The 11,902-nt window shown below is 50.4% G+C and overlaps 1 protein-coding gene across 1 annotated transcript; it reads right to left on the reverse strand.

Annotated features, from left to right (window-relative positions):
• Nucleotides 1-354: 354 nt before the first annotated feature.
• LOC100348662 (mitochondrial import inner membrane translocase subunit Tim8 A) lies at nt 355-10,574 on the reverse strand. Its single transcript, XM_051856716.3, has 3 exons — nt 10,509-10,574; nt 2,026-2,089; nt 355-1,218 (listed from the first exon to the last, which is right to left on the reverse strand). Exon 3 carries the CDS (start codon nt 1,087-1,089, stop codon nt 802-804), a length of 288 nt encoding a protein of 95 aa, XP_051712676.3. The 5' UTR covers nt 1,090-1,218; nt 2,026-2,089; nt 10,509-10,574; the 3' UTR covers nt 355-801.
• Nucleotides 10,575-11,902: the final 1,328 nt, after the last annotated feature.

The raw sequence follows: 11,902 nt of genomic DNA on the forward strand, positions 1-11,902 counted from the left end.
CCTGGAAGAAGCTCCTGGATCCTGATGGGCTCAGCTCCAGCTGTTGCGGCCAATTGGGGAGTGAACCAGCGGATGAATTCTGTTCTTGGCTTGAGTCCTGACTAACTAGAGGCCTCCAGACTCGGGCTGCCTGTACTGTCCTGAGACCATATTTTAATATAGATATTTGGGCAAATCACAGTGCAGGGCGGGGAGGTAATCTAGAAATGCCAACGTCCTGCACACTGCACTCATGTTTTCCCAGCACTAGCAGTCAGATGCTCCGTAAGGAGGCCTGCAGCTCTGTGCCAGGTTACTCTCCCCCTCACTGCTGCCTTTTTGGACACAAATATCTCCCCAGAAATATGAAATGAATCCACACAAACGAGATTTCACTTTACTATCAAATTATAGAAAGCAGTTCCATTGTCAAATTATAAGGAGTACTTAAAGGGGACACTGAGAAAAGCATAGTCCCAATACAGACACACATCTAACTGAGCCTCCCACACACCCGTGCATTATGTTCACCCAACTAGAGTCAAACACAACCAGATCCACACGACCTACAGACCCAGCACACAAATACCCAGCAACCAAATCCACACACGACCTACAGACCTGGCACACAAATACCCAGCAACTAGATCCACATGACCCACAGACCCCGCACACAAAATGATCGTTCATTTTCGATCACAGGACTTTGTTGCAGGTGTGACAAAACAGGAAAACCATCTCCCCTGGGTATTTCTGCCACCATCCCACCAATCACTCTGCATGTCCTCAATACCTTCCTTTTCCAAAGACATAATGCTGTGGTCAGTCAGAAAGGCTTTCGGAGAAGACTGGCTTGGATTTCTGGGTCTGCTCCAGTCGATTCAAGATAAACTGGCTCGTATCAATGAAGCGCTCGACGCAGTTCACGAAACAGGCCTCAGCCCGACTGTCCAACCTCGGCCCAGGCTTGTCCACACACTTCTCCCAACAGAGCTCGGTCATCTGGTGCACCAGCTGCTGGAAGCGCTGCTTCTGGGTCTCCACCTGGATGAAGTGCTGCAACTGCGGGTCCACCGCGCCCAAGCCCGCCGCGGACGAGGACGAATCCATCCCAGCGTCCACCAGCGCCGAGCCAGCCTCCACACCAAGTCTCCGACCTTCACGTGTCTCAGCGACAGAACCAGAACCATGTCCCACGAACTTCTTGAGGAAGACTCATTGTATATACAATGACTGTGTCTAACAGCAAAAAAAGAGAAAAAAGAGAAACCCACAAACTGTCAGAATATTTGCATTTCTGTGATGTTTTGGCGCATGGACGAGTAACGAGTGGCCACAGTAGGGACGCAACTATGCTGAGAAAGGGAAATCACTGGAGGAGGAACAAGATGGGCCGAGAACTAGCCCAGAAGCAGGGATTCAGAGTGAGGAGTGGCCAGAGGACACAGCAGTCCTCAGGGCTTAGAAATAACAGAGGAAGAGGCCAATGTTGTGGTGTAGTGGGCAAAGCTACTGCCTGTGAGGCCGGCATCCCATACAGGTGTTGGTTCGAGCCCCAGCTGCTCCACTTCTGATCCAGCTATCTGCTAATGTGTCTGGGAAAGCAGTAAAGATGGCCCAGGTGCTTGCGCCTTTGTACCCATGTGGGAGACCTGGAAAAAGCACCAGGCTTCAGCCTGGCACAGTCCCATCTGTTGCGGCCATTTGAAGAGTGACCCAGCGGATGGAAGGTTACTCTTTCTCTTCATCCCCACCCCCCCGTATCTTTTCAAATAAGTTTTTTTTTTTAAGAAACATCAGGAAATCTGGAACATCTCACAGTACACAGGATGAAGACTTAAACAGTGACCCCAGAAGGCTGGAGGGTTTAGGGGTGCACCTGTTAGATGCTGAAACTTGTACGACAGGCAAGTGACTTCACCTGTGCCTTTTAGTGTCTGATCTGAAAAATGGGGCTGCTAATAACATCTACTAAGGTTGGAATCAGTAAATGAGTTCATGCACGGCACCTAGGATACACTTAGCACTCTACATGCATTATGATACCTTCATGGAAGAGCAAACAGGTTCAAAAGGTCAACATCTGGCATCATTCAGCTCCCGTGGTGTGCTGGGGAAAAAAAGCAAAATAAAATAAAACACATAAGACAAAAAGAACTCTTGATTTGTCTCACACACCAGTTCTTGTGGTGTAAATACACCACAGATGATTACAAGCTGCCACTGGCTAACAATCCGCTCTCCACATTCCAGACGAGTTAACAAAGGGCACGTCACATCACCACAGCAGGTGTATGCTGACTGTCCATTAGCTGGAAACCTAGTCAGAAATGGATGAGCTGGGCCTCAAACCAGGCCCTCAGACACGGGGCACGGGCATCCCTAGCAGCCATTTAATTGCTGCACTGAATGCCAAATCCAAAAGTTTAAAGTCAGTCCAGTGCTATTATTTATTATACATTCCACCTTCAGATTTTACTAAGTGTTCCTCTAATGTGCTTCCTAGCAACTGTTTTTCTAATCCAGTACATGAACCCTCACCACCAAGTCCCATATTGGAGTCCCTGGCTCTGGCTTCAGCTCCTGACTCCAGCTTCCTGCTAATGCAGACTCTGGGAGGCAAAGGCTCAAATATGTGGATTCCTGCCATCCATATGAGAGACCCGGATGGAGTTCCTGGCTCCTGGCTTCAGCCTGGCTCAGCCCTGGCTGTTGCTGGCATTTGGGGAATGAATCAGAAGGTGTCTTTCTCCCTAACTCTAGCTCTTTTCTCTCTTCTCTGTATTTTGCTCTGTTTTTCAAATAAATAAATCAATCCTTCTAAAGAGTACTAGGCAGGGGGCCAGTGCTGTGGTGCAGTGGGTTAAGCTGCTGCCTGCAGTGTTGGCATCCCATATGGCAGCTGGTTTGAGTCCCAGCTGCTCCACTACCAATCCAGCTCCCTGCTAATACGCATGCGAAAGCAGCAGAAAATGGCCAGAGTGCTTGGGCCCCTGCACCCATGTGCGAGGTCTGGATGAAGCGCCTGGCTTTTCTGGCTTTGGACTGGCCCAGCCCTGGCTGTTGCAGTTGTTTGGGGGAGTGAACCAGGGGATAGAAGATCTCTCTGCCTCTCCCTCTAACTCTGCCTTTCAAATAAAAATGAATAATTTTTCTTAAAAAAGTATAAACAATGTGAATAAAAGGCAAGTCAATTTTTGGTAATTTGCTGTATTAGTAATAAACACTTGGTCCCTGTCCCCTGCTCCTGGTACAGAGTTCCTAGGAATTCCCAGAGTGACTCCATCTCAGAGGCTTCCCCTGCAGCCAGGGACAGTCACTTCTTCAGTCCTCATGCTGGCCTGCTTGCCCCTTCCAAAACCTTGCCCAATTTTAAATGGAGATGGAACTACTGGCCCGTGGATACCCCAAAGATGTCTTTTGTATACATCATGATCAGCCCCACCCCAGGAAAGTGCAAACTAGGGCAGCTGTGCCACAGGTCTTCAGCAGGAATGAATCAAATCGGCACCTCTGCTGAAGTCTCCACCATTCACCTGCCTCAGGAATCTAAGGGAATCTTTCCCATTTCTTACCACAGCAAACATGATTTGGCCACACCAACAGCCCATGAGCCAAACAGAGATTACTAGGTCAGCAAACACCAGTGTCTTTCAGTCCATTTTGCAAAAACTTAAAGGGTATTTCATGGGTAGGGGAGAACTCCACCAAACAAGTTAAAGAAAATACCAACTTGTTTTATAATGACCTAATTTCTCTGATCCTTGAATAAACTTATACACATCATGAATTTCTAAGATGGGGATATAATTTATGTGACACCGAACCCCATGGAAACATCTTTCAGGGATTCTGAAACATAGGCATTATTCTAAAAACTAAAATTATCTCTTGTACCACCTGGACTGGTTTATCAGTTATTATAATGCTCTAACATTTCCTTTGTGCTATGGTAAGCAAAGCAACGAAATAAAATGACCTAAAGTAATTCAAGCATTTAGTCTATATTTTAGAAACACTTGTACTTATACTTTCTGAAACAAATGAGATCATACGGTGATTTAAAACTCAGCACTGAACTCACAGTCATAGGAATTATTTTTACAAGTTATCTGATAAGTTAAAATTTATATTTTTTAATGTAAATATTTTAATTACAATTTATTGCTGGGGCCAGTGTTGTGGCATAGGGGTTAAGTAGCCATTTGGGGCACAGGCGTTACTGCAAGACACAGGTGCTCCACTTCCAATCCACCTCCCTAAAGTGCATGGGAAAGCAGCAGAAGATGAACCAAGTACTTGAGGCCTTACACTCATGTGGGAGACCCAGAAGAAGCTCCTGGCTCCTGGCTCTGGCCTGCCCCAGTCCTGGCTGTTGCAGCCATTTGGGGAGTGAATCAGTGGATGTCACATATCTCTCTCTCTTCTTTTCCCTCTGTATCTCTGCCTTTCAAATAAATATATAAACCTTTAAAAAAAACAAATTTTTAAAAATTTATTGTCAATCTTTTTTTTTTTTTTTTTTTTTTTTAGATTTTCTTTTTGACAGGCAGAGTGGACAGTGAAAGAGAGAGAGACAGAGAGAAAGGTCTTCCTTTTTACCATTGGTTCACCCCCCAATGGCCGCTGTGGCTGGCGAACCGCACTGATCCGAAGCCAGGAGCCAGGTACTTCTCCTGGTCTCCCATGCGGGTGCAGGGCCCAAGCACTTGGGCCATCCTCCACTGCACTCCCTGGCCACAGCAGAGAGCTGGACTGGAAGAGGAGCAACTGGGACAGAATCGGGTGCCCCGATGGGGACTAGAACCCAGAATGCTGGCGCCGCAGGTGGAGGATTAGCCTATTGAGCCGCAGTGCCGGCCTATTGTCAATCTTAAACCTACAATAAAAACATGGTTTTCAGGGAAATTACTTATGAGTGGTTTAATTCCATATTTAATTCCAATTTTATTTTATTTTAAAGATTTATTTATTTATTTGAAAGACAGAGTTAGAAAGAGGCAGAGGCAGAGGCAGAGAGAAAGTCTTCCATCTGCTAGTTCACTCCCCACATGGCTCAAAGGCCAGAGCTGGGCCGACCCAAAGCCAGGAGCCAGGAGCTTCTTCCAGGCCTCCCACTGGGTGCAGGGGCCCAAGGCCTTGGGCCATCTTCTACTGCTTTCTCAAGATATAGCAGAGAGCTGGATCAGAAGAGAAGCAGCCAGTACTCCAACTGGTGCCCATATGGGATGCCGGCACTATAGGCAGCAGCTTTACCCGCTACGCCACAGTGCTGTCTCCTAATTCCAATTTTAGAAGAGATCTAAAATTGAGCTCATCTCACATCAGCTTGTGAAACAAATATTAGTAGCTAAAAAAGACTGTATTATGACTCTCTCAAACCAGAGATAATAATTCTTTAAGAAATTTCATTTAATTCCCACTCTATATCCTCTTAAATAGACTGAAAAACAAACCCAGTATTACAAATATTCCTAAACTACCAGCCAACAATGCAAATAGTCTGTACCCGGAATTTTGCTTATGTTTTCTCCTACTAAATTTACCCCCTTCCACGCTCCTTAACACTTCTCAGCACTTCCTTCATCCCACCTCTCCCTCTGGGTTCATCTGTTCCTTGTTCAAAACTGTTCTCAGCGCATCTCTTTCCGGGAATGATAATCCCTCAACTGAAAGGATGACGGAGGAAGCAGACAGAATGGTTCGGGGGTTCAGCTCTATGAGAAGAGTCACTGCTAGTGTTCTACAGCACAGTTGGATAACTATGGCTGACAGTATTTAACTGAGTATTCCAAAATAGCTAACAGAATTTTTAATGCCCCCTCCAAAAAAAGGAAATATTTGAGGTAACAGATATGCCATATACCCTGATCTGAACATCACACGCTACACACATGTACTGAAATGCCACACTCCAGTGTACTCCATCACTATGTACTGTGTGTCAACTAAAAAACACATATAGTCACTTTGGTGCAGCAGTTAGGAAGCCACTTGGAACACCCACGATTCTGCACCCAATAATGAACTGCCTGAATTTCAGACTCAGCTCTGCTTCCAAATCCAGCTTCTGCTAACGTGCACCTTGGGAGACAGCACGTGACCTGGGTCTCTCCCATCCACACGGAAGAACTAAAGTCACTCCCACGTTCCTGCCTTCAACCTGGTCAAGCCCTGGCTGAAGCATGCATTTGGGAAGCGAAACAGAAGATGGGAGATTTTTGTCTATGTCTCTGTTTCCCAGCCTCACCTCATCCCTGCTTCCAAATGTAATAAAGCAAAACTTAAAAATAAGGCAAGAAGCATTTAGACCCCCCAGTTAAGACATCACTTCGGTTGCTCAAATCCTGTTATCAGAGTGCCTGGGTTCAAGTCCAGCTCCACTCCTAATTTCAGCGTCCTGCTCACATGCACTGGGGATGGCTTCAGTGGCTGAGTCCCTAGCACCCTATGTGAGACCTGGATTAGGTTCCTGCTCTGGATTCAGCCTGGCCCACCTTCAGCTGGTGCAGGCTTCTGGAAAGTAAACCAGCAGGTGACAGACATGCCTATCTCCATGTATCTCTTTCTTAAATACACACACACACATTTTAGTGATGACTGTGGCTTTGCATCCAGCAGCAGATGGCTTCAGAGCGCCACTTAAGAGACTGGACACAGGTGTGCCCGGCACATTGCTCCCCAGCTCTTCTCCCAGCTGGGGGCTGCAGCAGCTCTATAACCAGCAGCCATCTGTCCCTTGTCCCAGGTGACATAAATACTTTTCTACAGGTGCGCTGACGCAGAAGGGCTGGAAGCATCTCGGGATGATGTACTGCACAGGACACAGCCGCTGAACTTCTACATCAAAGAACTTGGGAAAAAGGAAACACGTTTGGAGAAATAAATTCCATCTTGTCCTTGATACATAGCAATGATGTTTTCAGGATGGTAGCTAAAAAGGACTTTAGGTGAGCGACACTTTTGTCTGGAGACTGGAGATAACAGTTTATTTTAGTAAAGAAAGCAGAAAATTTTATACCTGACCCCCTAAATGACGACTCTGCATTTCATTAAGTTTTCATAACAAATATGAATTAGCCTCATCTTATGTTCAGAAGATGGCCCAGGCACTTGAGCCCCTGCCACCTACGTGGGAAACCAGGATGGTGCTCCTGGCTTTCCTTCAGGCTGGCCCAGACCTCCTCATGGCAATTAGCTGACAATACTTTTTTTTTTTTTTTTTTTTTTTTTGACAGGCAGAGTGGACAGTGAGATAGAGAAGAAGGTCTTCCTTTTGCCGTTGGTTCACCCTCCAATGGCCGCCGCAGCCGGCACATCGCGCTGATCTGAAAGAAGGAGCCAGGTGCTTCTCCTGGTCTCCCATGGGGTATAAGGCCCAAGCACCTGGGCCATCCTCCACTGCACTCCCGGGCCACAGCAGAGAGCTGGCCTGGAAGAGGGGCAACCAGGACAGAATCCAGCACCCCGACCGGGACTAGAACCCGGTGTGCCGGCACCGCAGGCAGAGGATTAGCCTAGTGAGCCACGGTGCCAGCCAATACATTATTATTTAAGTTAGAATGTATTATTCAGCCACTACACTAGCCTTTAAGATCATTTAATTACTAAATGAGCAATGGCACTTTAATAACTACAGTAGGTCCTGATAAAATGCATAGACTTGAGGTAATTGCTCACAATAGGCAAGAAACCCTAATTCCTTTTATTAAAAAAAGATTTATTTACTTATTTGAAGTGGAGAGTTACAGAGAAGGGAGAAACAGGCTGGGGAGGGGAGAGGGAGGAGAGATCATCCACTGCTGGTTCAGCCCCAAATGGCTGCAAAGGCCAGGGCTGGGCCGGGCCAGAACCAGCAGTCTGGAACTTCACCTGGGTCTCCCACATGGGTGGGAGGGGTTCAACTACCTGGGCCACATTCTGCTGCTTTCCCAGGCATGTTCGCAGGGAGCTAGATCAGAACAGTGGGGGCTGGAACTGGCGCTCAGATGTGGGATGTCAGCATCACAGGCAGTTCAGCTTGCTGTGCCACAGATACCCCTGCCCTGCCCCTTTAAAAGACAAAGAGATTTCAGATTCATTTTCATATGACCATCCCAGAGGCAGGCCTTGCAGCAGGTCCAGCTGCCACCTGGGGCTCCAGCATCCTGCATGAGAGTGCTGGCTGGTGGCCCTGCTACTCTGCTTCCAATCCAGCTTCCTGCTAGCGCTCCAGGGGCAGCAGACAATGGCTCAAGGGCTTAGGCCCCTGCCCACCATGTGGGACACTGATGGAGTTCAGGACTCCTGGCTTTGGCCCAGTCCAGCCTTGGTTGTTGAAGCCAGCTGGGGAGTCAGCCAGCAATGGAAGCTCTCTCTCTATTGCTCTGCTTGTCAAGTAGATGAAAATAAACATAATTAAAAAAAATAAAAAGAAGTGAAAGTACTTTAAGACTTAATTTACAGATTCATGAGATTGGTCTGGGAAACAATGGTTTTTTTTTTGTTTGTTTGTTTGTTTTTTTTGACAGGCAGAGTGGACAGTGAGAGAGAGACAGAGAGGAAGGTCTTCCTTTTGCCGTTGGTTCACCCTCCAATGGCCGCCGCGGCCGGCGCATCGCGCTGATCCGAAGGCAGGAGCCAGGTACTTATCCTGGTCTCCCATGGGGTGCAGGGCCCAAGCACTTGGGCTATCCTCCACTGCACTACCAGGCCACAGCAGAGAGCTGGCCTGGAAGAGGGGCAACTGGGACAGAATCCTGCGCCCCAACAGGGACTAGAACCCGGTGTGCCAGCGCCGCAAGGCAGCGGATTAGCCTAATTAGCCACGGCGCCGGGAAACAATGGTTTTTAACATGTTCATGTGTGGGTTGCTGTGGGCATTTGGGGAGTGAACCAGCAGGTATAAGTTATCTCCCTCTACACCCCACTGTCATTTTTAATTATAATTATTATTTTTGGCTACAAAATAAAATTTGAAGCCATCTAAGAGTATTAACTGATTTCGCCTTGTAACAACACTGAGGTGAGCACTGTTAGTACCTTAATCTTACAAGAAGTAAACCATAGTGACAACATCCAGACTACCCATGGCGAATAAGTGGCAGAGCCAAGATTTGAGCCCAGTCTCCTTCCAGTCTACGGGTTTTTCAAATTATTTATTTATTTGAGAGGCAGAAGGAGACAGACAGAGAGAGCTCCCACTGCTGGTTCACTCCCCGGCTGCCAATGGCCAGTGCAGAGCTAGGGCCAAAGCTGGAATGCAACCCAGTTCTTGCTCCCGGGTGGCAGGGGCCCAGGTACCTGATCCGTCTTCTGCTACCTTCCAAGTGCACTAGCAGGGAGCTGGATCGGAGCGAGCAGCCAGGACTCAAACCAGTGCCTATGAGGGGCGGCTTACCCTGCTGCCCGACCACGCCAGCCCCCTACCATTCCCTTTAGGGGGTCCTTAACAAGCAATCCGACCTCTCAACACATGAGACAATGGGAAAGCACTTGTAGAACAGGAAGTACCCTCAAAGCAGTGCACTACACACTGGATCGCTTTTGCTATAGAAAGTGAACCTTTTTCCGGTGCTACTGTGCTCTGGGGTCAAGGAAAGATAAAATTTAGGACGAACTTAACAACTCAGGGAACAACGCTGTCAACCACAAAGTCGGGAAACACTGGGTTTTTGTTGTTGTTGTTAAAAATCCGAAATTCGTTTTCATGGACAAAACGGAAGTGTCCGGCAAGCAAAAACAGACTGTAAAAACAGACTGATTGTCTTCTCAACACACCTTTGCCACAAAAAATAAAAAACAACAACCCAACGAACCACACCTCTGTCCAGGTGGGCGGGTCCTCCGCCCCCAGGAAGTCCGCCATGGGGGGCGGTGGGGGGGTCACAGAGCCTGGGGCAAAGGATCCCCCGGGCCTGGCCCGCTCCAGCACAGCGCGGTCCGCGCGGCGGGGCAGGTGCTCCCGAGACCTTAAACCTCCCTTTCCGGGCGGCGGCCGGAGCCCACCAGCACCTCCGCGCGGGAGCGTGGCAGGGCGGCCGGGGGCACCCACCCGGGACCGCCCGAGGCCCCGCGCGCCGCCGCCCTCCGCGGGGCCCCGGCTTGGAGGAGTGAAAGTGCTCGCCCCTCCGACGGCGATGACGTCATCGTCCACACCGCGTTCCCCCGGACTTCAAGGGGAGGAAAAAAACAAACGAACAAGAAACCCCCCCCCCCCCGCCCCGGTCAGAGGACCCCGCAGGCGGCCCCAGGACGGCTCCGCGCGGCGCTCCGGGACCGGTCCGCAAGGGAGGCCGCGACGGCGGGGGAGAGGGCGACGGCGGCTCGGGGGCACCGGGAGGGCGGCGGAGGCCGGTCAGACCCGCCCCGGGCCGCGCGACCCCTGCTCTGCCCGCCGCGACCCCCTTCCCGCGGCCCCTCACAGAACCCGGCCCGGGGCGCCACTGCCCCACGCGCCGAGGCTGCCCGGACACCAGAACGGGCCGTTCCCGAGGGCTGAGAGAGGCGGGAACGCAGCGGTCCGGAACCGTCCCGGGCGCCTCACTCACCTCAGCTTTCCCACCGGGACCGGGCAAGCGCGCGCCATCACCGCGCGGGCTCCCACGGCGGTCCACAGGGGCACGCACCTGACGTCAGCGCGCAGGGACGCCCGGTTGGGCCCCTGAGGGAGTGGGAGGGGCGGGAGCAGAGACGTGGGCGGTCCGGGGCGGAGCCTGTTCGCCTCCGGCACCGCCCACGCCTTGCACACGCGCAGTCCTTCGTGCCCGCCAGCTCAGGGCTGTGCTCTGCATGCGGCTTTCGCGTGGTTTCTCTGGCGGTGATGACGCGAGCTGCAGTGAGCAGAGCGCTTCCGCTAGGATTCCTTGGTCTCCCTGTTTCGCGAACACGGAAGCTTCTCCACGAGGGCCTGCGCGAGGTCACCCTGCCAGCCTGGGTCACGGAGCTGCAAGCTGCTTTACTCTGTCTACACCGCGGTGTCCCTGCTGCAGCTTCCTGGGCCTCCCCGTGCCTCCGAGACTCCCTCCCCACCACGGGCCTTGCGTCTCCTGCTTGCCCCTCTCGCCCAGACCTGTGGGTGGCTCGCAGCCCTCAGGTGTTGCCGCTGCCCTGGGCCATCCTGCTGTCACCGCACCTGCTCCTCTGCTCCCTTCTGGGCGCTCCTCGGTTATTCTCAGATGTCCCCCAGTGCTGGAGAAACATCGCTGATCTCAGGAAGGATTCCCTTACTGACCCACCAAGGCAGAGGCGTGATTCTAGTAGATCGATAGGCATGCTTTCTTTTGTGTTGTTTATGCATGACACTTTGAGGATCTGCTGTAGGCCTGGTGCTGAAGCTTTGCCTGTAGTAGTAGCTGACTTAATGCTCAGCCACCCTATGAGTTAAGGACTATTACTCACCCGGTTCCTCATTTGTTGATGCCTGAAGTTCAAATTGCTTAAGGGACTTGCCCATGATCGCGGTATCTGTCAACAGCAGGGCTGGGACTTCAACTCAGGAGGCCGGCTGTAGTTGACCACTAAGATTTCACTCGGTCCAGCAGGCTTGTTATCGAGATCATCAGAGAGGCACACAATGGTTTGGATCCAGCCTCCAGGACATTGTGGTCAGTTGGGGGAGTGAACCAACAGATGAAAAATAGAATCTGTGTAGTGCAGGCGCTGTGGTGCTGTAGGCTAAGAGTCTGCCTGTGGCCCGGCATCCCATATGGACACTGGTTTGTGTCCCGGCTGCTACTCTTCCGATCCAGCTCTCCAGGCTCCTGGCATTGGATCGGCACAGCTCCGATCGTTGCGGCCATTTGGGGAGTGAACCAGTGGATGGAAGACTTCTCTCTCTGTCTCTCGCTCTCACTGTCTCACTCTACCTCTCAAATGAATAATAAAATCTTGTGTCCTTCTCTGCATCTCTCTGTTTGCCTTTCAAATGAATGAATGAATAATT

The sequence above is a fragment of the Oryctolagus cuniculus genome, chromosome 7, assembly GCF_051225735.1.
Source record: "Oryctolagus cuniculus isolate XC-2025 breed Fujian yellow rabbit chromosome 7, ASM5122573v1, whole genome shotgun sequence".
In the NCBI taxonomy this organism is placed as follows: domain Eukaryota; kingdom Metazoa; phylum Chordata; class Mammalia; order Lagomorpha; family Leporidae; genus Oryctolagus; species Oryctolagus cuniculus.